The following is a 27766-nucleotide window of genomic DNA, read 5'->3' as shown; positions in this document are numbered from 1 at the left end:
AATATCGGTAAGAAACTTCCTTTTATGTTTGAAAGCAATCATCACATGCTCCCATTTATACTATATTGAAAATATTAAAAAAACAGATAAACTCAGGAAAGAGTGTTACCTGAGTGCCAGCTTTTACAAGCTGCAAAATTAGTAAAAAGGTCAAAGACAAATGAAAACAGTGCCATCAGGTGTTTCATGTCTTGTTCTCCTTGGTTTGTAAACCTCCTTGATAAACACTACTTAGTAGGTGCTTCACCATATTTGCTTAATTGAATTTAAATTCAAATTATCCCTTTTACCTTAAAAAATAAATCTGAGTGGATTCTTCGGGTGGGAGAAGGGCATGATATTACAAAATCAAAGGGAGAAATGGGCGGGATACCAACGACTGAATATTGGCTTTCCCTGGGTATTAGCTTCCGATCTCTCTCCTGATACAAGAATTCTCTCAGCAGTAACAACCACATAAAGGCTTCAAACCACACTCATCAATATGAGGTTTCCTCCCAAATCTATAGCTGAAGATCCAATCACTGCTGTAGAATTCTAGAATTATATGCCCAGTCTTCCTCTGGTATCTCCACCTAAATACCACTCAGATGCTTCAAAACCAGCCTATTCAAAACTCTACCTCTGACTCCGAATCGGTTCCCTTTTATTTAAGTATTTATTTAGTGCCCAGTGTTCACTACGTGCCAACTACCGCGCTATTATGCCCCATGGTAATAACCAAACCCAGCCTTTGCTTTCACGGGGTTTAGAGCCTGGGGAATAAAATAATCTGACAGACAGATAAGGTAATGATGCTATATTGTACGGGTAATAAAGGGTGCTAGCGGAGCACAGGACAGGATGCTGTGAAGGCGACGTTTAGGTCTAGGCCTAAGGACGTGTAGAAATCAGCTCGATAAGTGGGGACATGGTGGTGATGTGTCAGGAGGTGTTTCAAACCCAGGATGCAGTACTGGAACGACTTGGAGGTAAGAGATTTTGACATAATTTAAAGAGTAAAGGAATTTGGGTATTTGTGGAAAGTAGCTTTTGCGGGAAAGAGCAGAGACAATTGAAGCTGCAGATTTAAGTAGCAGCCAGATCATGGAGGGCCCAGGAAACCATGTTAAAGGATTTAACCCAAAGAAGACGCCTAAAGAGGAGTGTCATTCAAAATATTTCACAACTTAGAAGGTTGGTATCAACCGATCAGAAGAGACGCTAGCCTGAGCAATCCAATGAGAAAAGACCAGCTTACCAACACCCTCGCTGCGTGCTGGCTCAGTCTCAACAGGCAGTGTTACAGGAGAGTTTCGAGCAGCATCTGACTTCTCATTTAGAAAAGAAAAAACTCACTGCTATAATGCGGCAAAGGGATTGGAGGGAAGTAGGAAGGAGGTAGGACATCAGTTAGTGGGCTGGTCCACGTGTCATGTTCCAGGTGATTGACGGATGCGGCCCAGATCAGAGTGGAGTCAGCAGAATGAAGACACGGATGGGTTCTAGAGATGTTTGGAAGGTAGAGTTAACAGGAATTATTGATTGGGCTTCTGGTGAAAGCAGGAATAATCAGATGGACCAACGAAAAGAATGGCATCATTTACTAAGACAGAGAACGCTGGAAAAAGAAAAAGATTCATGACTTTTTTGTTTATTTGTGAGGGTGGGTGGAGGTGGGAGACAGGCCGTAACTCCAGCGTGACACAGGCTGACTGTGACCTGTCTGGGGGAAGCCGAGTCATGAGGCTGAGTCAGTTTTGCGGAAACCACGAGAGAGGTCTGGGCTGGAGATAAAGGTTTGGGAGTAATCACCAGGAAGGGCAGAAAGAGAAAGTAAGGAAAGAGGGTGTGTAGAGTCAGAGGAGGGTGTCCGGAGCGGAACTCGGAAGACTAAGGACTTCCTTCCCAACTGACTTCAAACTTTTAACTCCAAAATTCTGCACATCTTTAAAAACTTGAAATGCTAAAATGAAAACTACTCCGTTGTTACACATTTTAAAGCCACTGCTATGCAGATCAGAATTTATAAGAATTGTGATTATCGCAAGTATCAAGTCTATCGAAAAAATCCAAACAAAATGTGAAAACATAAACCAACAAGAAACCAGACAGACTTCAAAAATGGCATAGGCAAATCCCGATTTTTTTTTTTCATATGATCAGATAATTGGGAGGAAGCAGGTAAAATGAATCATAGCAACATCATAAATGTATTATAAAAGTAATCCTAAATTCTATGAAGCTTGGAGGTGAAAGAAGATTAAATACAGCAAGAACTGATTCCATATGATCTAAAGCAGACTTAATTTTCTTATAGGAAAACGGTATCATACTTGATGTTTAAGTACTGAGGCTACTGGGTCAAATTCTATACCTATACATAGCAGTTAAACTTAGCACTAAATGCTCTTTTTAGCCCTGAAGACTTAGAATTTCTAAAGTCTAAACCTCTCTAAGGCCTCCCGCTTGACCGAGCAGTTTGTATGCTGTTGGACATACGTACTTGTCCTTACATAAATACTTTCACTCTGATACCAGTTAGGTGAATATGAGACCTAATTAGACCAATGTAGAGGATAAGTATGCAGTGGTCACAGAAAAACCACTACATAATGGTTAATTGAAGACTAAAGTTATGCATTTTGCTTACGAACAATGTACTGATTCTCTATTTTCCAAGTTCAGATTTTACCTCAGGGACTCCTATTTGGCACAGGTGTAAAGTAAACATGTATTTAGTGAGCCGATAGTAAGAGGAATAGAATGTTGACTTTTGCTCATATTAACTATGAATGGAAAAAAGGGAGAATTTTCTCTTCCATTTGTTAAAGAAACAGACATTTTTAAAAGGCCGAGCTATAATTTTTAGCATATACTTTTGTTTGGTAAAAGAATCAGTTCATTTAAAAATTACACAGGTGAGTTAATCAACTATTTTATTATTATTAATCATTAAGAAATTGTTTTAAAACTTGGTTCAACACTTAAGGGTTAAGGGTCAGAGAACTCCCTGAAACTGTAGGGGGAAATGCTGTTTATGTGTCTATATTTTCACTTTTTTTCTGGTGAGAGGGTCCACAGTTTTCATGGGATCCTTTAAGGGGGTGTGCACTACCTCTGTGGTAGGCAGCTGGGTGATCAGTGCATGAAACAGACCTCTTTTTGCCTTTATGGAGGTGATAAACATTACTCAAATAATAATGACTATATGATTATAAACGATATGATTATAAGCTATAGTTACTGCTTTGAAAGAAAAGTATTGGCTAGAGACACAGATGTAGAGAACAGACTTATGGATACCAAGGAGGGAAGTGGGGGGGATGAACTGGGAGATTGGGATTGACATATACACACTACTATGTATAAAATAGATAACTAAGGAGAACCTACTGTATAGCACAGGGAACTCTACTCAGTGCTCTGTGGTGACCTAAATGGGAAGGAAATCCAAGAAAGAGGGGATATATGTATGCGTATAGCCGATTCACTTTGCTGTACAGCAGAAATTAACACAACATTGTAAAGCCACTCTACTCCGATAAAAATTTAAAAAAGAAAAAGAAAAGAATTTTAAAAATGAAAGAAAAGTACTGGAAACTAAAAAGCATTTACAAGAATTACTGAGTGTAACCCAGGAGGTCAGAAAAATCTCCCCCGGGACTTCCTTGAGCCACGTGATGCCCGAGTTGAGATCTGAGGAACCGGTACCTCAGCGGGGAGGAGGCTAGAAGGCCAGGATGGCTCAGAGGTGTGTGCAAAGGCTCTGGGGCAGAGGGGGAAACGGGTTCCCAGGAACTGAAGGAAGCTGGAGCACTGGAAGCACAACAAGTTAGGTCCAGGGAGAGTTATGCTACAGGATGCTGCAGAGGAAGGCAGGGGCTGTGATAAAGATTTTGGTATATTATTCTAGGCGCAATGAGCGACGACTGGAGGCTGACAACATCAGACTTGTGTGTTTAAAAATCTCATGCTTGGGAACAGTTTAGAGGATAGATTAGGAAGCGGGGACGGGGGAAGCGTGGGAGCAGGGAGAGCAGAGAGGATGTTACTTCATAAGTCGGAAACAGCATCAAAAGTGTCTTGGCCGACAGTGATGGTGCTAGGCACGGGGATTCAAGACACTCAGGGGATAAAATATCTGATTCGGTGACAGTTGGGTTTTGTGACAAGAGAAGGAGACGTCAACGACGATTTCCTTCTCTCCAAATAGAGATGAAGTCAAGCAATGAAAGAGGGAAAACTAGAAGACCAGGTGTTTTTTATGGTGCTGTTGTTGTTTGGGGTGAGTCTGGTGTTGGGGAGAAAAGTCCTGGCTGAGGACCTTTATACCAAACATTGGGCATCTGTATCTCAGGAAGACGTATTTTGAACTATTTAATTTCAATATGAAAGTAATCTTTAATTAATATGACTCTAAAAAGCATGAGACATTTTTAAAAGATGCACCTTAAAACACTTTCTCTATATTAACAAGGCACCATAGAAGAATTTGTGGAGGAAATCAGGCATGAAAAATAGCTTTGGACCTTGTCAACTGGTAACTTATCTTTGCGAAGTAAATAAATGAACTATAAAAAAGCAGGAATTTCCAGAAGTGAACGACAACCGCAACAAAGTCCCAGCACTACAATGGTCGTCATCCAGATCTGTACAACATAAGCGCTTCGCAAATAAAATTTCATCCACCAACTAAATCCAATAAGGCAATTCTGAAATGATAGATAATGAGCTCTTAATAGATGCATTTTGTTTTACTTGATAAAACGATTCTTCAAAAATCTATCTTTTGAGTGTGTTCCATGTCATCCCAATTTTAAAAGACGTACAGTCCTTTGTTCTTTGGAAAACCCAACAGGTATATCTGGACCTCTTGAAAAAATCAACCAAATTTATATTTCATTTAAGTCAAGCACCATAATAATAAACAATATTGTCTGGGACACATATCATACTGCTGAACTGAATTATTTTAAAATATACACAATTAAAGGTATTCCAAAAAATTTATTTTAATTCCAAAATCCCTCATGTTTATTTTCTCTCACTTTGAAAAAGATGGCGTGTTTTTTCAAGAGACTCAGAAGGCCGCCATCCCTTTGATAGAGTTTGGCTTGAATATAAAAACAGCATCATTTTTTTAAATCTTAATATCTTTTTTAAATGAATATGACTTTCTGCAGAATACGCTACTGGCGTGAGCATTTCTATTTGACCTTTAAAACGTGGCTTTCTTGGATGCCACTCTGTAAAGAGTTCACGAAGCATCAATTACTCTTTCGGTGATGGTCTACCACGGAAAGCACCAACTACTGGGACGTTAACTTCGTTCCCCAGGGACCAGACAAGTAACTGTGGGCGGGACTGAGGCCCTCTGAAGGCCGCAGGGAGGACGGCGCCCGGGTGCAGGGCTCGCGCAGAGCCCGGCCTACCGCCTTGCTGAGGTAGCTGGCGCTGGTGTTCGTGCACCGCTGGCCCTCGCTGTTGCAGCAGCCGCCGCATCTGTAGACGGACACGCACGGAGGCTTGAAGAAGGTGTTTGTCGCTGCCCCGAACTCCTTCCCCACATCCACGCACACCTCCCGCGGCACGCACTGGGTCTTCCTCCACTCGGTATCGATACCTGTCGGGTCACAGGGAAGGCTGTGAGTCGCACAGAAGCCGCCAAGGCCGAGACACCCACAGCAGGTGGAAGCCACTCACGCTTGATTTCAGAGTGAAGAGTTAAGTACGATGCATAACTTTGGAGGAATAGTTGATGGGATCCTGCATCGCCCCGTGAATTGGAAGAGGATATAATCTTTAACAGAGCAGCTAAAGGTATTCTCTAAAAGAAAAAAAACCAACTAACATCTAGACGCTTTCTCAAAATGACAATAGAATATTGATTCTACGGCCCTTATGTTTGGTTTTCTTTACTTAAGAAAATGCACATTTAATATACAGATGTTTATAAAACCCGCAGAGAGAGACTCGTGCTCATTTGCTATCATACGTAGCATTTTTGACGTCTCAGAGCAAACATAAACAACGTGTTTAATTTTCCTTTTTTAAACTGAGATGTAAATGAGATGACGGCTTTGGTTTTGGATTCAATTCAAAACTCATTTTCAGGCAGGCGATCTGGTAACCTCGGTAATGTCCTGGTGATAGGTACTTGAAATGAGAGGGTATTTTCCAGCAACTGGGATATGCATCCTGAACTTAAGCTTTTTCAGGAAAGTCAAAATCTCCTAGTCCTTTCATGCTCTCTCTTGGAATTCTGTTCCCAATGAGTCAGTGCTTTACCTATAACACTGCTGACTCTTTAAAGACTGAATTAAAAATGATGTACTTCTTAAATGTTCTAGTTTATTTTCCCCCTATTTCCCCTAAAATAAAGTTTTGGGGAAAAAAAGATATAAACTACTGGTTATTCAACCATAAAACCATTTTGCTTGTTTGCTTTTGTTCTCAAAATAATTTGCAATCTCAAACCTTTACAGCAGTTAATATCCAACAACAGGAAGGAGTTAACGTTTTAAAAGTGTCCACCTATTTATGCTATGGCATTTTGTGCAACATCATAATCTTTTGTGACTTTTACCAAAGTCCAGCTCTCAAGCAAGTTCCCTATGAAGCAACACAGAAACAAGTAGCAGTTGATAAGGTGATTTTGGATGATTTAGAAATTAAACATTTCTATATCCAAAGCTAAAGAAAATTTATGTGCAACTATTTTTATGATGCAGAATGTTTAAGTGATTAAACTGGTATAGTGTGTAAAATTTATCTGTATGTTTTAAAATTTTTTCTGATGGGACATCACCTCAGTTAAAAAAAAAATTACAGTGTGTTGATATGCACGCACCTCCCTGTCTTTATTTTTCAAGAAATCATCTTAACCACTCACAGTGAAATCATAAAATTCTGTATTTTGAAAATAATTCCTTAGTTTCTGTTGTTTTATTTACTTTTGGCCCTAAAGGTATTCAGTGGTATTACAAATGCTGAAATTAAAGGACAAGATAGACAATTTTCACTGGGTTGATATATGAAGCTTATTATATATTTTCTTTCCCATACTTACTTTTTAAGATCTCTGCATTATAGTGCGCTGCAGCAAATTTTAGAGTCCCTTCTGTTCTCGTATTGGCGTTGGCCTGTTCTTTACTGTGTTGCCAGCCACCTTTCCTTAACTGACACTTGTACATTTTCCAGTATTCGGGGTAGAGCACAGTCATGAGTTCGTCTACACTGGACACCGACCGCAACTGCTCCTCCAGATCTTTGCCTGCATAAGCCTGTCAAAGAAGCATGCAAGATCGGTTACCTGTCAGATTAAGGGATTTGGAAACAGATGCACTAGAAAACCTTAGCCTTGCTTTATATCTATCTGTCCATCTATCTATCTATACAAATATATATATATATATATATATATATATATATATATATACACACACATATGTAATATATGCATTAGAAAACCTTTAGGCTTGTTATATATATATAAATTATATATATTTATATATGTTATATATGCTAAATTTCTATTAAAATATTATTAATTTTCCCCAAATTAACAATTCTTGGTAAAATTACATTCATCTTTTAATTTGAATCAATACCACAATTGAAATGAAATTAAATACCACAATTAAAATGTAAAATACATACTTAGTTTTTAGGACAGAAAATTTTGAGACATAATTTTTAAAATAATTTCTGAAGTAGCCTGTTTTATTTATAGTTGCTTTACCAAATTGGCTAGTGTGTAAGTTAAAGAAGTTATTCAAGCTTCTGTTACCTTCCAACATAAATAAAATTAAACCAAAATCCACTCTAACGCTTCGTTTCATTTTTAGTTATCAGCATCAATACAAGTAAGCAGGATGCATGAAATTAGGAATCTCAGTTTATGGAAACTATCTTAGAATAAATAATCACATGAAGAATGGGATTTCAATCACAGAATCACAGTAAGGGTTAGATTTTGGCAGAACCTTCCAGTATTTCCAAAAAACCTGATCACCAAGATTTATTCTGCTATGAAAAAGACATGAAATAGTTCAGAGAACATTAATTCTGCTGACAAGTAGTTAACTGTTTATATTAGTGTATCCAATTAAGTAGAGCATTCCAACTCATGTCCATACCTAAGAAAAAAATACAGTTTTTTTTTCTAAATTATGCCTTGAAATTATGGGAAAATGGGATATTGTTTAACTTTATCTATCTGCAAACTGACGTATGTCATCAAATGTTTGTTTTCTATTGCCATGATTATCCCAGCTTTTAGTCTAAATATGTAATTAAATACTTTGGACACTGGTTCTCCAAGTTTAGCTGCATAGGAATCAATCTGAGAGCTGTTAAAAATGCAGGTACCTGCCCCATCTCCCCTGCCAGGCATCTTGGATGACATCAGGAGGCTACATTCTAACAAGTTATAGATTTCCCTTTCTAATTTTTGAAGTGCAGAATTAATATATTTGCTTTAAAAATCAAAATACAATTAAATTGAAAGTCTTTTCACCACTATTTTTAGTAATCCAAGTTATTCTGATGTAGGTGATTTTTGTACTACATTTTGAGAAACATAATCTAATGTAGTTTTCTTACATTATTACAGAGCATCCTAGGCAGTAGATTATGAAATGTATTCCTTCCTATTAGATAATAAAACTGGCTATGAATTTCAGTGTTTTCCTCTTTCTTCATTAATTGTGTGAATTGAGCATATCAACTCATCTCTTTAGGTCTATGTTATAAAAATATTATATTAATCCATGACCTTCTGGAAGATACAGGCTGAGTCTTGATATGCCAGACAGTTATACAAAATATAATTCTACTGAATAGATGGAGAGTGGGGTGGAGAGGAGATCTTAGCTTAAACAAAAGTGACAAAACATCCCCACACAGGTTCCCAATTAAATGTGTATGAAATATTTATCTCAGGAAAATCTCACATGAGACACAAAATTCAAGAATCAAAAATGGTTCAGAATCTAAAAGGATTACTACTGGGGAGAAAGATGATAAAAGTACATGGGTATATTTGCGGTCACTTCTACCTGGAGGAAAATGTCATAGGTGGGGTTCTGTTTGCGTGAATAGCCCTTGAACACATGGAGCAACGTGAGACTGTGTAATTGCTGGGTCCCTGGGATTCTTTTCCCCACGACTCAGCTGCTATCAAAGCCAGGTTGTGACCTAAATTGATCACATGAATCTCACACGAAACAGGCAGGAATGTTCCCTCTACCAAAAGGAGCTGCAATACAACGTACCAATGTTATACGACACAATGAAAGGTACACACCAAACTGTTAAGAAGAAAGATAGTGGTGAAGAGGGGCTTTCAATTAAGTATTATTTGAAGTTTCATGGCAAATCACTTCAGTGCTTTAAAATTTAAAAAGGAAAATGACTCTAACAATAATTACATCTGTAAAACAACAGGTTACCCAACAGAGAAATAGAACAAAAACAACCATATAATTCACAACAGAGAAAACGCAGTATAAAAAAAATGAAAAAAAATACTAGAAAATAAAAGTTACTCTATTTATACTCTTAGGTTGAAAAAAGGCCTTTCTAAATGTGAATAGAAAAATAAAATGTAAACTATCTTTATGGTAGAAAAAACTGCAAACAAAATAAAAGACAAAAAATAAAGTATGAAAACTATTGGCAATACACAGGACAGACAGAAAAGAACTAATATTCTTAAAATATTGCATGAACATGTTAAGAAGAAAACATAAGCAGACACTTCAACAGAAAAATGGGCAAAGTACTTAAACTACGTATTCACAAGGAATAAATACAATTAATATGTATTTTGTGATAGCAAAAGTGAAGGAAACTATCATCCCTTTCAATCCTGGTGAGAGTATACATTTGTACAGCTCTTCAAGGAAAATGTGCCATTTCAGGTTGAAGGGCCTTAAAAACAAGCTCCATTTTAGACAGCTAATTCACTTTGGAATTAAATTTCCTATCCAACAGGAGTGATAATATAATTATGCCAGAAATATGTACAAATTTATCATGAGGCTGTCTATGATAGTGAATATAAAAAACAAGCTATACAGACAATAATTAGGAATTGATTAAATAATGTACAGTACAAACAGAAACTAGCACAGAAAGTAATGTCACTATAAAATGATACAGATATGTAACTCAGACATAAAAAAAGGTTCATAATATAATCTACGAAAAAGGAGAATATACAACTTATATATAGTATACCTATAACATAATGTTCATACATGCAGTACAATCTTTTCACAGAACAATATATCTGGACAGATTGCATACATGTGTGTATATATTCTCAAGAGTAAAAGCTATGCAGCAAAAAAATTATCTTCTCCAAATTGCAAGATTAAGGTAATTATTAAGTCTTTATATATTTCTATATTTTAAATTTTAAATAATGAACATACATAAAATTTTATTATCAAAATAAAAATTTAAAAGTAATCATCTCTAAGCATGTGGAGAGGCTATAGTATTAGCTCTCATTTCAGCCTTTCGTTTACTTTACTCATCTTATATCTGCATAGAACATGCCTTTGATAAATCATTTGATGTAAACCAACCACTGGCAAAAGCAGAAGCTATCACAGACAAAATGGTATAAAAATAGCTTAACACTGTGCTGTTGATTTACTTATTCCCACTAGACTTTACTTATCATATTTGTGTGGAAGAAAAACAAGCTGTAGTATCAGAAGATCCAGATATTCATCTTGGCTACAGACCTTATTTTAATTGAGTAACATTAGATTTCATTTCTCTGAACCTCATTTTACTCTAAATGAGGCAATGGCATTTTGTGATGATTCAAACAGACATTTGATATGGAAGTATATTATACATCTTGTCGTCAGGGGTGGGATTACTTGCCATTTTAACATCTTTGGGGAGCAAAAGCACAGTACAGAGACTGTTTTTTTAGATAAACTGAGTCTTGTACTGTAACTGTGGGTACTGTACCAGTTCTGGCGCAGTATTTATTTAGATCTGCCTTCTGCGTTTTTGTTCTAAATGAAAGGCAACCTAGAAATGGAGCTTTGTCAGCACTATCATGCTGTTCTGTGAATCCAGGGAAGATCAGAATTTTGAGGATAGATACTGTCAGCTAACCATGGCACATTCACATTTATAGCCTATTTTGAAGAAGTTGAAGAGGTCCCAGTAACCTAGAATGAGTTCTGAACCAGGGACACACCAAACTCCAGGCAGAAGTTCTACAAAGTCAGATTCTTTGTCAATGCTTTCTTGGGTCTTTACGTTCACCAATGTTTTCCAGAATGTTGAGGTCATTTTCTTGAATATTAATATATTCCTTTTATTTTCCAAAGGGATTTGGTGTGTCTTAAAATAGAAAGTGTCTTATAAATGGATATTCAACTGTAATAAAAAGCCTAGAATAATCTAAGAATGAATCTAATTTTGCATTCTGTCTTGGAGTGATCAATTAGGAGGTTACAGCAACTACTCCTATGTAACTTCAGCAAGTATACATTTGCAAACAGTAACCTAAGTGTACGTTCACTGGAAGATTTTGAGATGCTACCGAAGTCAAAGCTGAGAGTGCAACGCTGAAGGCAGGGAACTATGTACAACCAGGCATAAACTCCTTCCGTGGTGATTCATACACCTAAAACATTCCCTTCTTACTCTGCCAGGAGAAGGATGAAGTAAGATCTCTGATTCTAGAAGTTACATGATGAGAAAGAGCTTTGGGATTTCACCCACACTCTGCAATTCTCTCTGGTTATGAAGAATCGTTAACATGAAGTCAACACTTGAGGTGAAAGCAGCCTCTGATCACTATATTTTACCCACATAGCGTGTAAAAACTAGTTTTCCTCTTGCTGCTCTGTGTTGACTAGGGGTTGTTCAGGTGTAGGGAGAAAGCAAAAGTGCACGTAGGTTGCCCTTCTTCCAAGACCTGAGATAATGCAGAGAGTCAATGAGAGGTGGGAAACCATAGCATTCATCTAGAATTAATGTTAGCAATGGTCCTGGATTTGTCAATGAGTGGAAATTGGCTGTTAAAAAACCTACAAATCCAATGTCAACAGTCCCTTTGAACAACAATCTTAAGTTAATCGCTATGCTGTATATAAATTTGGCACTCATTTAATAATTTTATGAAGTTGAAAATTAATGGGAGGATGCACATTATTAAATTTTGGAAAATTTCCTTTCACCTAAAAGCATATACTCATCAAATATTCATAATCAGAATTGAAAGAATGGGCAAGAGTCCATCAAAGAAAGGTTTGATCATACTACTATATTTTCAGGAAGTGACCAAAAGGGTCATAGGTAAATCTGGTTAGTTGTCTAATACGTCTATATCGGTGGAAGAGGGAGAAAAATTACTTAATATTCAAACTGGAAAAGATGGGATGTTTATACTTATCTTAAACTGTCCATATGCCATTTAAAAAAGTCTGGCTCAAGTAATATTTTATATTTGAAAGAAATGTACATTTTCATGGACAGCTTCATAAGATAAGGCAAAGGGAAGATGACTTGATTAAATTACCAGTTTAATAAGATAAGAAATTTATTAAAAGCTTGAAAAGGAAATATTTGTCATATTATTCATCACATACATCATCTCTTTGTCCTAAGAAACCAAAATATCAGTAGGGATCGAACTATTATAAGGCAGTTATCAAGATGAATAGCTTTACACTACCATTGGGTTCTCTTCCTTTCTTCTTTGAAAATAGGGTCTAATCCAATCATCAGAATAAGTGGTTACTGAAGTTATTTATTCTGCCCCTAAAATAGCAAAGGAAATTGCTTATTCACTCCTTATTTAAGAATGGCAGTTGTAAGACAGATGAACTTGTGGGTCATTCTGTTTCCTTCAGCTAATCAGCCATTCTGGGCAAATTTATAAATTGTAAAAGTATGTTCTAATTATTTAAACCTTTTTAAAGCAAAATTTGGGCTAGGTGGCATAACGGAGAGGGGTTGGATTTGAGAAATCTTCCAATACATAGTTATAAAACTCACTTTTAAAATCATCCTTTGGTAGAAAATAACAAATAACTCTGGAAAATCAAATGGTATCCTTCTAAGGAACAGAAATTTGTAAATGTTTTACATAACCTTAGCAAATCATTTTACCCAGGGTTTCAGTGAACGTATTGGAAGGATTCTTTCACCCACAGGTCACCCATCATGCAGGTCTACACCAACCTGATGTGCCACAGATAGGTAACTCTGGAAGCAGATATGTACATTTTAGTTTAATATTGGAAGTTTTAAGTTTTAATTTTTGCCTAATCCTCTGACATTTTTATTGTAAATGTTGAAAATAATGCCATAATAAAGAATGGGCTCTTTAAAATCCATTATTGAGAACATAAGTTATTTATTTTTAAAAAATAAAAGTTACTATTTTGGTTTACCAAATATATGAATTAAATAAAAATTCAAATTTTATTTCATCAAAATCTAAGTTAAATAGGCTCCTAGAAAATATTTTAAATATTTGTTTTCAATTACGTTATTTTTGAGACAACTTTCTAATGTCAACATAGACAACCTGTCATGTCTGCATAATCAACGCAATGGACAAGATACTCTATACACACTGATTCCTTGCACTGAACACTGAAAACCACTTGCTTGTGTCTTATTCTTGAATGGAATTGACTATTTTTCCTTGTAGAATGGCAAAATAGTCTCAAAAATATTAATTCCATCCTTTTTCCAGATATGATTACAAAAGTAGCACCAGGTAGGTGAAGCCATAAATAGTGAATGCATTTACTGACTACTAAAGAAATGCTAAAAAACTAAAACTTATTATTCAAATATTCCTATATACATATTGTAGAGCAGTAGCTCTCAACCAGGAATGATCTCCCCTCCCCCAGGGTCATTTGGCAAAGTCTGCAGATGTTTTTGGTTTCAGAGGTATGGCGGTGATGCTAATGGTATTAGTAAGTACAGGCCAAGAAGGCTGCTCAGTGTTCTAGAATGGACAGGACAGTCTCCCCCCAACAAAGAAATACTCAGGCAAATGTGTCAAGAGTGCTGCTGTTGGGAAACCCTGAAGCCGAGTAACAGTGGACTTTGTCATTTATTAGCCTCTTAGGAACACACCAGAAGGTTGGAAATTTGCATGAATTTCACCTTGTAAAATCCCTAGAGACATCAGGAGGAGTGAGCGAATGGGTCTAAAACACCACCAGCAGATAGACTTAATAAATGTAACGTTCTTAGGGACGTTTACTTATTGGCCAGGATGCCATTATTTTCCTTTTTACATAGACATTTCTTAACAGCTTTCCTTTGTTTTCCAACAAGAAGAGAATGTAGCAGTTTAGACACAGTCTTCCTAGGTAAATAATAAATTCAAAATGTTTCATGATTGTTTTCCTTTGATTGCTTATAATTTTTTTCTGCTGAAGATTTAACTAATTTCAGAACTAGTTTTACATATTTTTTAAAAGATGCTTATTCAGAAAACTATTTTGAAATTTAAAAAATGTAATGGGTTATTATAATATTTCTTTTTAGTAAAATTTCTTTTCTTCTTTGGTATTTTAAGACCAATTTATGTTAATGCTATTTAATATTACTATGAAAGTAATATTAACAATGCTTTTTTAAAAAAACCTTTAATTAATGAATCACAAGGACATAGTTTGAGGGATTTTTACAAATTGAATAAACCCTTGTAATCATACTCAGATCTAGTTACAGAGCACTGACCACATTCTAGAAACTTTCTTTGTTCTTCTCAGTTATACTTTCCACCAAATGTTACCATTTTGTTACATTTCTACATTTCTGCTTTTTACCAGCATAATTGGTTTTTAGTCTTTTACAAATTTTACATAAATGATATCCTACAGCATATAATATTTTGTGTTGGGTCCTTTTTCCCAGTCTGTTTGTGAATTCCTCTTTGTTGTATAAAGCAGTTGATGTCACTGCCGTCTTGTTTTCCATTGTATGAACTTATGAAATTTATCTCTCGTCTGTACCTACTTGTCTTTTGATGGACAAAGTATGCATTTGGGGGGCTGCATAACTAGAAACAGAATTGACAGTTCAGGAGGTATGCATTTATAAATACGGCCAAACCATTTTCCAAAGTGATTGCACCAACTGACAATTTATACTTCAGAGGGCTGCTCCCTGGCATGGAGCCCTTGCCCTTGCCAACAACTAGCAGTTTTTAAACTTTAGTCACTCTCATAGGTATGGGATACTAACTCATTGTGGTTTTAATGAGTAATGCTTGGAGGACTGATGACATTGAACGCCCTTTCATTTTATTTGGACACTGGGTTACCCTCTCTTAAGACGTGCCAATTAAAAGGTTTTGATCCATTTCTGTTGGCTGTTTTACTTGTTGATTTATAAGAGTAAGATGTATCCTGGATATAGGTTCTTTGTCAAATATGTGTATTGCAAACATCTTCTTCCACTAGGAAACTTGTAATTTTACTCTCTCAATGGTGTTTTTGATGAAGTAAAATTCTTAATATTAATGATGTTTGAACTTTTCTTTATGGTCAGTGCTTTTGGTGTATTTAAAAAAAATCTTTACCACAAAGTCATGAAAATATTATCTTATGTTGTCTTCTAGAATCTTTATTATTTTGCTTTTCAAACTTGGACCTACAATTAACTTAGACTTGATTTTTTAGTATAGTGTGAGGTAGAGGTCCTGATTCTCTTTTTTCCCACATCTAATTTTAATGAAAAGCCCATACTTTTGCCATAGCACTGCACTAGTTCCTTTGTTGTGAATCATGTGACTATTTACATTGGGTCTGCTTTGGAACTTTCGTTCCATTGGTCTTTTTTCTTTTTTTTAAATTTATTTATTTATTATTTATTTGTTTTTGACTGCATTGGGTCTTCGTTGCTGCACGCGGGCTTTCTCTAGTTGCGGCGAGCGGGGGCTACTCTTCATTGCGGTGCGCAGGCATCTCATTGTAGTGGCTTCTCTTTGTTGCGGAGCACGGGCTCTAGAGCGCAGGCTCAGTAGTTGTGGCACACGGGCTTAGTTGCTGCGCGGCATGTGGGATCTTCCCGGACCAGGGCTCGAACCTGTGTCCCCTGCATTGGTTTACATTAGGCACTCAAGGATAGCAATAGTTTAGTAATAGTAGTAGTGGTGGTAATAGCAGTAAACATGTGGGCAATAATTATATTAAGGGATATTCATTAAACTCCATAAAAGGTTCAGTTCTCAAAGCATACTTTAACATTAATTCCTATTCACTTAAAACCTGTGTTCCTTGTGAAATCTCGTTTTCTCCCACCATGTCTACACAGTACTTAAAATCACATAATGCATACACAGAGATACATTTCTAACAAAATCTAACTGAATTCTGATTTTTCTAGGACAGATCACGTTTTGGAGAACCACACATACATCATATAGAATAACACTAAGAACGTGTGTTTGGGGCACAGATATACCTGCGTTTGAATCTCACCTTCTCCACTTACTATGAGTGTGACCTTTGAGGCTCATTTCTCCCTGTGAAATATGACGACTGCCGTAAAAATGAGCTACTTTGAAATAAAGTATGTAAATAGCCCAGTGCTTATTTATAGTAGGTTTTTCATAAGTGTAGAAAATGCTGATATTAATAATACCCCAAGCCTCTGGTTTCCCATTTATAAATGTAGATATTGAAATGTATCGTGCAAAGCTTCTGTGTATGTAAATAAGACAGTATTTGGAAAGGTAAAGCACATAGGAAGAAGGCTGGTACACTAAGCAGTCACTTGTCCCTAATAAGATGTTTAAAATAAATACCAAAGGGAAAATTTTATGATTTTACAACTTTTACTGAATGACTACTCTGTGCCAAAGACTGTTCTAGGCATGCTAGTTATAACCAAGGTTTCTCCTTTCATTGAGTTTACCTGCTAGAAATGATATATAATTTTTTGAGGGCTGAGAATATTAATTATAAGATCCTCGAACTTGTTTTTTTCCAAAGAATTTGCTAATTTTAAGGCATACCTGTTTTGTGTGTTGCAATTAATTCCAGATTAAATTTTTTGTTCCTTATGTGCTTCTATGTCTAAAAGATTCCAGATTATTTACCAAAGTGTCGGGGGTGGGGGGTGGGGGGGAATTTGTTACTATGAAACAATGTTGAGTAAAGCAAAGTTGACTTATTTAACCAGAAGTACTGTGTCTGAAAACACAAAAATTTCATTTTGCATTTTTACTAACCTTTGAGCTGTTAAATTTCTCTTTATAATTAAAACCCATTCAAGGATTTTTGTCAAAATAGCAAAAGCATAAATTCTAAGCATGCTTTTATTTATAAATTCATTTACTCAACTACTTATTTTTCTTTGGTACTGATTTTGGACCACAGTTGCACTCTGGCTCTGGAAGTGGTGTGTGAGAGTGTGTGTGTGTGTGTGTGACAGTGTGAGTGTGTGTGTGTCTGTGTCTGTGTTACTGTGTGTGTGAGTGTGTGTGTGTGTGAGAGTGTGTGTGACTGTGTGTGTGTGTGTGTGAGTCTGTGTGACAGTGTGTGTGAGTGTGTGTGTGGTGGGTAGTGGGGTATGCTGAGGAAACACACTCAGTAGGTAACCGAGCTAGAAGAACGATGAGAGTCTGCTGCCACGTGGGATTCAGCGTTCGGGATCTGGAATGTTTTCTGGGGGCAGTACCTCTCAGTTTTGGGGGAACCAAAGCCATTCCCTTATCAAGCCAGGTACTCCTAGATCCCCATCTGCTTCCTTTAGAAACAGCTCCGCTCAACCCTGATGAAGTTCTCAGTAGGCTTCCTTAGCGTGTCAGCCAGTGTCGGAATAAGTCTTCCTTTAACAGTGCTCGCCACCAGTTCATTCATCCCATGCTGGTTTATTCCCGTGCTAATTTCAGACCATCTCCACTTACTTCTGTTCCCTCATTCCTGCATGCAGTGGGCAAGCCTACCTCACGCTTCATAAAGAAAACAGATGTTAAAGAGCAACTCAGACACAAAACGAGTGAAATGCTTCTCCTCATCCTCTCCAAAGCTAGCAACTCTACAGGGGCTTGGAACCATCCTGTTCTAGCAACACGACTCCTCTTGTTCAGCCTTTCTCTCTCTCTTTCTCTCTCTCTACTGTAGTGTTCCTATTAGCACAGGAAACTGTGGTTCTCCCAGATTTAAAAAAATAAATACAAACAAAAGCATCAACAAGCAGAAGAAAACCCTGTGTTAAGTCCACATCCCTACTGAGCTATTGCCATTGTTCTGTTCTCCTTCACAGCTTCCATTTTGGAACGTGCTGTCTATATCTGTGCTATTCCTACCTCCTAATCACTTGTCAAGGCTCCCACAATTAACCCACTGCAACTGGCTTCCCACAGCTTCTGTGCGAACCCTCTGTACCCCACCATACTTGACCTCCGTCCTGCGGATCACCTGCTCGTATTGCAAAACCATGTGTTCTTTTTCTCCCTGAGTCACACTTTTCTGCTCTTCCTTCTCCTTTAGTGGCTGTTATTATCAGTAACCTTTGCTGACTTCTCTGATATGTAATTCTGAATGTTTGAGTTCTCAGGGCTCAGAAATAGTTCCCTTACATCCTCCTTACACGTCTTTCTGAGTATCCTCATCCATTCCCAACCCTGAAAAAATGATTAGATTTCTCAAGGTCTCATTCTTAACAAATCCAAAACGGAATTGATGAATTTCCTCTCCAAATGCATTTCCTCCCGGGTTTTTCCCAGTTCATTAAAACTTACTAACCTATTGCTCATTCAAAAGTCTGGGAATTAACACTTATCTCTCTTTCCCTTACTCCTAAATATAATCTATCAGCCAGTACTAATAATCTTACCTCTAAAATATAGCAATTTTTCTCCATGTCCTTTGCTGACCTCCTAGTTTACGCCACCAATCTCTCTCGCCTGATTTATTGCATTACCTTCATAACTGATCTTCTCAGCTGCTCTGTTTACCCCTCCAATTGACTCTCCACCCACAAATCACAAGAATCCTTGAAAAACACTCATTGATTGAATGATCCCACTCACCCAGGTTTCGGTGGCTTAGACATCAGATAAAATCCAATCTAAGGCCCTGAGCATCTGACTCCCACCAATGCGCCAACCTCATCTCATACCATTCCCGCCCTCAGTCATAGAACATTGGTATCTCCAAAATGCCAAGCTTTTTTCAAATTTAAAACCTCGGAAAAATCTGTTCCATTCCTAAAATTGTATGTTGAGGCACTATACACGGGTGGTGCTTTCTCTTCGTTAAGGCTTCAACTGTAAGGTCACATAATTACTGCAGCTTTCCATCCACTGTAACTAAATAACCTAATTGACATAAACTACTTCAGCACCTTTTTGTTTCCTCCAAATTATTTCAGACATTGCAAACACTAGCTTATTTACTCTTATTTACTCCCTTGCATGCCTGTCTTATTGCCTACTGTATACTACCTTTGTAGACTGGCATATAGAATTTAGTCAAAGAATAAATGAAAGAGTAGGATAGGTTAAAATCAGTTTCCTGTCATTTTTCATGACATGGAAGAACTCTATAAATAATGCTTTCCTAAAACCAAAGAGAAACGTTAGAAAAATATTTAAATGTAATTTAACTCAAATCTTATTAAAATGGCCCAAAAGTAATTATTGATAATGATGTGTTTTTTTTTCTTAAGATGACAAAGGTATCATTTAGGAAATAGTTCCCTGTTTAGTCTGAATCAAGGAATAAGAAAATAAACACAATTTTCTTTTTAAAAATAACATTGAAAAACAGTACAACATTTTTATTTTAACTATTTCAACATTTAATATTTAAACTCTTTGACAAGGTTAAGTCAATGGTAGATAGTAAACATAGGAAATCCACAACACTGTAATCTGAATATTTTTCTCTATCTTATTTTCACACTCAAAAATCAAATATGGATAGGAAAAAAATTTTAAATCCAGGAATACAAAGACAGAAAGAAGGAAAAAAAGAAAGTCTGATCCACACAGACCTCATAAAAAGTAACAAAACAAGTGTTTATTCATGAAAAGATAAATAAATGAATATTGGATTAAGGAAGACCCTATTCATTTTATATTTTAAGTGGAAACTTTTTAAGCACTTAATTGCATTTTCCCCCTTGAGTGGGGGAAAGTGAATTAAAGCACATGGCCTCAGAAATACATTCTGAAGTCAGTAGTTTGGGGCATGAACAGGAAAGACAGAATTATGTTGTAACTGAAACATTACACTTTTATCTCCTTTTTGCCCCACATCATAAAGGTTATCAAAAGCATTGCAGAGCTCTATAAGGCTGCCATTCATTTTATTCCTCAAACTCAGGAATCTAAAGTCCAGGACCTCGGAGAATGATCTTCCTTTCACCACCTCTGTATCTCTAGTACACAGAGCCTTACTGGACTGTCACGTACCCTGTCTGGCCCTAACCTCTTCTTGGCTAGAAAAAGTAATAGAAGTTTACAACTATCCCCATTTCATCAGAATGGAAGTCCTGCCACCCACAAAACAAAGGTGAAAAGGACATAAGGACAGAGGTGCTTGCCAAAGACCCAAAGCAAAAGGGTACCAAACGAAAAAGCAAAATCAACAACCACAAAGTTCATAGAAAATTTAGCGGTAAGGACCATGAGTTCAGTATCAGTGAGAATTAAATATTTAATTTATATAGGCTTCCCCTTGCGATGGTGAAATATCACTGACATAACATTTCTAATGTGTCGATTCTTATATCAGTCGAAGAGCAAAAGCAGTCATGGGTCATGACAAATGTATGACGAAGTAATATAAAAACCTGTCATCTAGTTGGTTTTAGTTTTTCCTATAGATCTGATGCTTCTACACACACTTTTTTTAGTTTACTAACGATATTTATTGGCATCAGAGCTAAAACCAAGTCGGTCATGAATGAAAAATTAATCTTTCAACTTCTAGTTAAATTTGGCAGATTCAAAGCAATTGTACAGCTCTGCTTTCCTCCCCAGAGCTTCACCCTAAAGCAGGGGTAATGTATTATGAGCACAGAGGTAAAAAGAACAGGATAGGAGAGCATGGTAGATGAAAGATACTGATGTTTTTTAAGACAAATACATAGAAGTGTTATCAGAGGAGACAGAGCTGAAAACCATGTGCCTAGAGCTGGGAAGAAGCAAGTCATTTTATGCCTCAGATCCACAAATATATTTGCTCACAGGTACTTGGCTAAACGGAGGTGAAGAAACAGGTAAACATGGGGAGATTGGTTGAAGTTAACGTAAAGACCAAATTTAGCCCTCAGATACTCCGTTTATCCCCTCCATCCAGTCAAGCTAATAAATCTTTGAAATCCTAGCCTGATCCTAGAGGCTCATTCTAGGGAGAAAATGAAAGAGAGAGCTCCAAACCCAGGGTCACTAGGAGAGCAAAAAGCAGGACAAGACTTACTGAAAAGAAGAGAGGACTGAGGAAAAGCCTACACAGAAAACAGTAAATTTACAAGCTCCTTACTTTGCTTGGTCCCCATCCTGGTTAGCAGCCAGACTCACACACCCTCGATAGCCGTCCACCACCGTGCACACCTGCCCCCGCCCACCGAAGTCATAGAATGCTTTCTTTCTGGAGAGTCTCTGTGGCCACAGGGAAAAGATATATAGGTTGCTTACAGAGATGTTGCCCCCAGTGAGGAAAAAAAAAACCCCAGATGTCTACCCACTTGCTCTATATTAAATCCTATCAGTTGACTAGCTCCACACCCAGAGGGAACTTCTACTGATTTTTTTCAGTGATTCAGCCTTAAATATAAACAATAACAACAGCAAAGGATGGTAAGAAATTTGAGGGAACTCTCCAATGTAACAAAAAGAGAAATAAAACAAACAAATGGAATCTAACGAAAACAGAAAATACGGGAAGTAGAAGAACCCTTAAAGAAAAACCCTATAATTCTTTCAGATATTATTAGAGAAGACATTATGAAACATCAACATCAGAAGAAATAATACCAAACTTAAACAAACACTTTGAAAAAATAAAGTAGGAAAAATACACGTCCCATCTTATTCGGTGAAGCCGTTATTACTGACACCAAAGTGAGATAAACACATACAGGCAAAACAATTTCTTAGAGGCGTATTTTTTCTTCAGGCATTTAAGCAATATTTTAAAATTCGTCTCTTGGCTCTTGATTATTCATTTTTTAAACATGTGGCAATTGTAGTCGTCATTATTCAACAAGTACTTAAGTTCTTGTGTGCTAGAGACTGTTCTCTTTGTGGACATGGATTCTGGTAAACAAGTTTGAGAGCTATTGGGCATTGAAACCTGGACCACTTGGTTTATATTTGCACAGTGAGGGAGACGGGAAAATGTCCACATGAAAACCCAGTTTCTAGCGTGTGTGACAAAGGATGAAAAGAGAAGACTATGGGAGGACCCATTTTGAGGGCAAATACCGATTCCAGTCAGAATGGCCATCATCAAAAAATCTACAAACAATAAATGCTGGAGAGGGTGTGGAGAAAAGGGAACCCTCTGGCACTGTTGGTGGGAATGTAAATTGGTACAGCCACTATGGAGAACAGTATGGAGGTTCCTTAAAAAACTAAAAATAGAACTACCATATGACCCAGCAATGCCGCTACTGGGCATATACCCTGAGAAAACCATACTTCAAAAAGAGTCATGTACCACAATGTTCATTGCAGCTCTATTTACAATAGCCGGGACATGGAAGCAATCTAAGTGTCCATCGACAGATGAATGGATAAAGAAGATGTGGTACATATATACAATGGAATATTACTCAGCCATAAAAAGAAACGAAATTGTGCCGTTTGCAGAGATGTGGATGGACTTAGAGACTGTCATACAGAGTGAAGTAAGTCAGAAAGAGAAAAACAAATCTTGTATAATATCGCTTATATGTGGAATCTAGAAAAATCGTACAGATGAACTTATTTGCAAAGCAGAAATACAGACACAGATGTAGAGAACAAACGTATGGATACCAAGGGGGGCGGGTGAGATAAATTGGGAGACTGGGATTGACATATATAAATTACTAGGCATAAAACAGATAACAAATGACAACCTACTGTATAGCACAGAGAACTCTACTCAGTGATCTGTGGTGACCTAAATGGGAAAGAAATCTAAAAAAGAGGGGATATATGTATACGTATAGCTGATTCACTTTGCTGGACAGCAGAAACTAACATAACATTGTAAAGTGACTATACTCCAATACAAATTAATAATAAAAACGAAACAAAAAAAGATTCATTTTAGACATGCAAGTTGGGAAGCATTTAAGACATCCATGTGGAAATGAGGTGGCAGTATGATATATGGTTCTACTGATCAGGAGAAGCCTATCCTGTAAATTTAAATATGACAGCTGTCTATGTGTCTGGTTGGAAAATGAAGCCATGTGTGTGGTTAAGGAGGTACAGAGTGAGCAGAGAGCTGCACAGAACCTAGGTTGGGGAGCTACAACTTGACATTCAGGATCCAGAGGATGAACCAGTGAAATAGCAAATGGAGAGGCAGAAAGAGGTATTGTCATGAAATCGAAAGAGAGTGTTTCTGGAGGGAGGGAATAGTTTAAAATGCAAGTCTAATTCTTCTGCACACTTTGTAAGATGACAACTGGAAAGTTGCGTCACTGGGCACTTGAGCGAGGGTGGTGACTGATCTAGCAGCGTGCAGGGCAGAAAACAGGTAGATGAGACAAAGAGGTGGTGACTCATTGGTTGATGTCTTACCCAAGAGATTGAGAATCTTCCTAACCAGTTCTTTCTAATTTGTTAAAAGAATGAACTTGGGTTTGGGGGTTTCTAAGATATAGATTTGAGGAACCCTGACAAGAAAGAGACTACTAAAAACGCACCTGCAGGAGGTTTTCAAGGGAGCCAAATATTAATAACAATCACAAAATCCAAGATCCGAGATTCTCCAGTTTTTGAGAATAGATTTTGAAACCACCTCACCTTCTAGTGGAATCCATGAAAGTGGATGAAAAAGGCATGAATACATAACTTAAACATATCTGAAAAACTCATTCCAAAATATAAAAATTTCCATTCAAATTCAATGGTAAGAAAACAACAACAAAAATGGGCAAAAGATCTGATCAGACACCTAACCAAAGAAGATTACCAGATGGCAAATAATTGCATGAAAAAATGCTCAACGTCATTGATTATCAGGGCAATGGTCATTATAACCTTCACAAGATGCCACTTCACATCCATTAGAATGAATAAAATTAAAAAAAATACAATACTAAGTGCTAACAAGGATGTGGAGAGACTGGAATCTCATATCGCGGACGGAAATGTAAAATTGTACAGCCACTTTGTAAAAACCGTTTGGTGGTTTCCTATGAAGTTAAACATATGCTTAGCAGCCATCCCACTCCAAGATACTTATATAAGTGAGATGCAAATTTAAGTTCACATAAAAATTTGTACACATGTATTTATAGAGTTTATTCACAATCATGAAAACTGAAAATAATGCAAATGTCCTTTAACAGAGTAGATGGATACAACTATGATACACCCATACAACGGAATATTATTTCAGCAATAAAAAGGAACTACTGATATTTGCAACAATATAGAGAAATCTCAACTGAATTATAATGAGTAAAAGAAGCCAGACTCAAAAGGCTCCTTACTGTATGATTCTCTTTCTATAACATCCTGAAATAGGCAAACCTATAGGGAGTGGACCTGATCAGTGGTTGCTAAAGGCTGGAGGTGGAAAAAAAGGTTGACTCCAAAGTGGTACAAGGCAACAATTTTTGGAGAGGGCGCTGACTGAACTACTCTACATCTTGACTGTGGCAATGGTTACCATATGTATATAATTTGTCAAAACTCACTATAAAGGTTGAATTTGTCTATATGTAATTATATCTTAATTTAAAAGAATGGAACCTAAATCTAGCTAAAATTTAAATATATGTAAACTGAAGGCTAAAGTAAAATTTTAAACATCATCAAAGTACTTACACCAATAGAAACTAACAGGTCAGTTTAAAGCAGAAACACAACCTTAACACTACTGATTTTTTTCTTTAAAAAGTTAAATATATAATTTAGCTTTTTCCTAGAAAAAATTGTTTGGTACACACAGGACTTCATGAGATTCCTCTTCTTTTTTCATTTCAAATAGTATGATTTTACCTTCTGAGTTGAGAGCAATATTGTATAATCTTGCAGGACTTGAGAAAAGTGGTTATCTGTGGTCAAATTTGGGCTTTGTTTCTAGTTACTAGCTAAGCAACTTTGGAAGAGTTACTAAAATTCTCTGGGTTTGTTTTCCCATTAAAAAGATACTGATTTTAAGATTTGTATACAAAGTTGTTCTATTGATTTGTTTTTATAGACACATGCAAAGTACAATTAAGTAAAAGATTGAAGAAGAAAGTCAAGTCTACTTCGGGTTTAGGTGAAAACTACATGGTGGTCTGCTACATTATCATCTGTAATTTTAGCAAATATTTTATAATTAAAAACATTTAATAGTTATTATAACAAATGAGTTATATTGTGCTCAATACAAGCACTCAATAAATAGAAGGAACTATCACATTCTTATGTTAGAAAACCCATCTTTAGACTGGTAACAAAAAATGTACAACAATTTCTAAAACAAACGTGATGGTTATATTTTTAACTAAAAACAACTGCTTGTACAAAACCTAATTTGTAGTCAGCATTGACTAATTACTTTTAGGAAAAGTGAGTGAAAGGAATTTGTAGACTATAAGAAACAGGTAAAAATTGCAAAAGTAGGAGAAACCTAAAGGAGTATAAAATTATTTGAAAAGAAAATGTTTAAAATAAATATAATATGTTGTCTGTATGTATATGTATATAAACATATTCATTATAAATTATATACTCACATGCAAAGTTTAGGATGTCATTAATAAAATGGTTGTTGAGAAATGTTTACCCAACTTCTAAGTATGTGGACTTATAATAATAGTTTTAAGAAAATATTAAAGACAATGATCATTTTATGACTGTACAAAGGCAGAAATTTAATAAATATAATCTGAAAACATTGTCAGTTTCCTCCTTTTCCTTTAAACTATTGGCAAGGCAACTATTTCTGATTTTGCTAAAGATGTCATCTATAGCTATTGAAGGGGCCATTCCTTGCTTGGAAAGAGTTTCCAGTGGATTCCTCTGTAATGGAATTTTGCTGTTTATTTTTCAATCTACGGGGAATCTTTTTTCTGGCAATATTCACTTCTCTCTTCTCTTGGAGCTTCTTCCTACAACACATACTAACTCTAAATAGATTCAAATACACCTTTCAATTCCCCAACTTCTATTAACATTTCTCAAAACTAGTCTTTCGGGTACAATGAAAATCTGTCTTTCATTCTTTATTTTTCTTCACATATTTTTCAAACGTCATTCTCTCTTATCCAACACTTTTATCCACACTTTCAGGATCAAAAATAAGATTGTTTTGTAATCTTTCTACTTCACCTTGGTAAAATTGGTGACTGCATGTGTTTTTATTTTAACAATTTAAATTTCAACAGTATAAAATAACTTTCATTATTCAGAACAGTGAAAATCTTTTGCATGTAAAAAGATAGAATTCTGACTCATAGGATTTTGACCCAGTTCTATTCTTTATATATTATAAGATAGAAAAGAAAAAGAAACAAAATATTAGTAGATACATAACACCACTACCTTTTCTTTTTCTTCAGCACTGGATGCTTTGGACAGAGGCTCTTAAAGGAAATCTTCCCAGAAACTAACTTATCTTTGCCTATTTTGGTGCATACAAATTCAGTGGAGCAAGAGATTGTGAAACATATAAGAGCTTGCAATTGCAGGCTTATGAATGCTGACACTTTGAATAGAATACCGTGAGGTTTAATCTTGGGGGATCTAATACTGACCTACAAGTGTGAAGGGACATTGGGCCAAGTAGCATCACACCTATTGCTTCAGGAGGTGCTTGCCATTTGGCTCAGTTCCAAAATTACTATTTGAAAAGACTATTAAATTGTTTCCGTGAGGTATGTAAAATTCTTTCTCGTAATCTTTTGAAATCTATCTTATGTAAACTGGCACATTTAAATAGCTCTCTGTAATATGGAAAATAGCAAAGGCCTTGGAAATTAATTGGTCTTAATTGAAAAAGGGGTACCTGTTTATTCAAAAATGGATTTACTTCCATTCTTTCCTGCTAGAGCAAAGGCACCATCTCCCCCTTTGAGGATCATCTCCTCCAGGGAGATTTATGCCTTAAATTTTGTAAGCAGAGAATTCTGTAAGGGCTCCAGCTCTGAAAATTTTTTCTTGAATGAGAAGAAAAATATTGGAATAATTTGCACCTAAATCACTAATACAAAAATAAAAGACGGCATGCTTTTAGACAATAGATAGCTTTGAATTTCATTATTTGTTAAAGTTCACCCACATTTCAAGTAAGGTTTTCATAATAAAGTGACCATATTTTGTTTAATTAGCCTATAGATAGATTTTGTGGTGTTTTCTCTCGAATTGTAACTTTAAATAACTATTAGTCTGTCTATGCACTCAATATATAAGTTAAAAGCCTAGATTTTAGATCTAGCCTTAGAGGTAAAACTCAGCTGCATATACATTATTTAGTCTCTTTGTGCCTCAATTAATTCTACTGTAAAAAGGATATAATAAATGCTGCTGCCTCACGACTTGTGATGATTAAAAGAGATGATGTGCATTAGAATTCAGTGTAATTCTTGGTATACATAACAAACACGG

The 27766-nt window shown here is 36.3% G+C and overlaps 1 protein-coding gene across 1 annotated transcript in view; it reads right to left on the bottom strand.

The window, feature by feature from the left end:
- The window catches only part of VEGFC (vascular endothelial growth factor C), a 98202-nt gene that overhangs the window by 26615 nt on the left and 43821 nt on the right, over positions 1 to 27766 (bottom strand). Inside the window, exons 2-3 of the mRNA XM_036838813.1 lie at positions 7052 to 7265; positions 5415 to 5605 (exon numbers count right to left, since the gene is read on the bottom strand). Of these exons, the coding sequence (XP_036694708.1) occupies positions 5415 to 5605; positions 7052 to 7265 (405 nt within the window). The remainder of the gene's footprint in view (positions 1 to 5414; positions 5606 to 7051; positions 7266 to 27766) is intronic.

Source organism: Balaenoptera musculus, chromosome 21, assembly GCF_009873245.2.
Source record: "Balaenoptera musculus isolate JJ_BM4_2016_0621 chromosome 21, mBalMus1.pri.v3, whole genome shotgun sequence".
NCBI lineage: Eukaryota > Metazoa > Chordata > Mammalia > Artiodactyla > Balaenopteridae > Balaenoptera > Balaenoptera musculus.
Note: the sequence above shows the minus strand (reverse complement) of the source record. Positions and strands in the feature narration are given on the sequence as shown.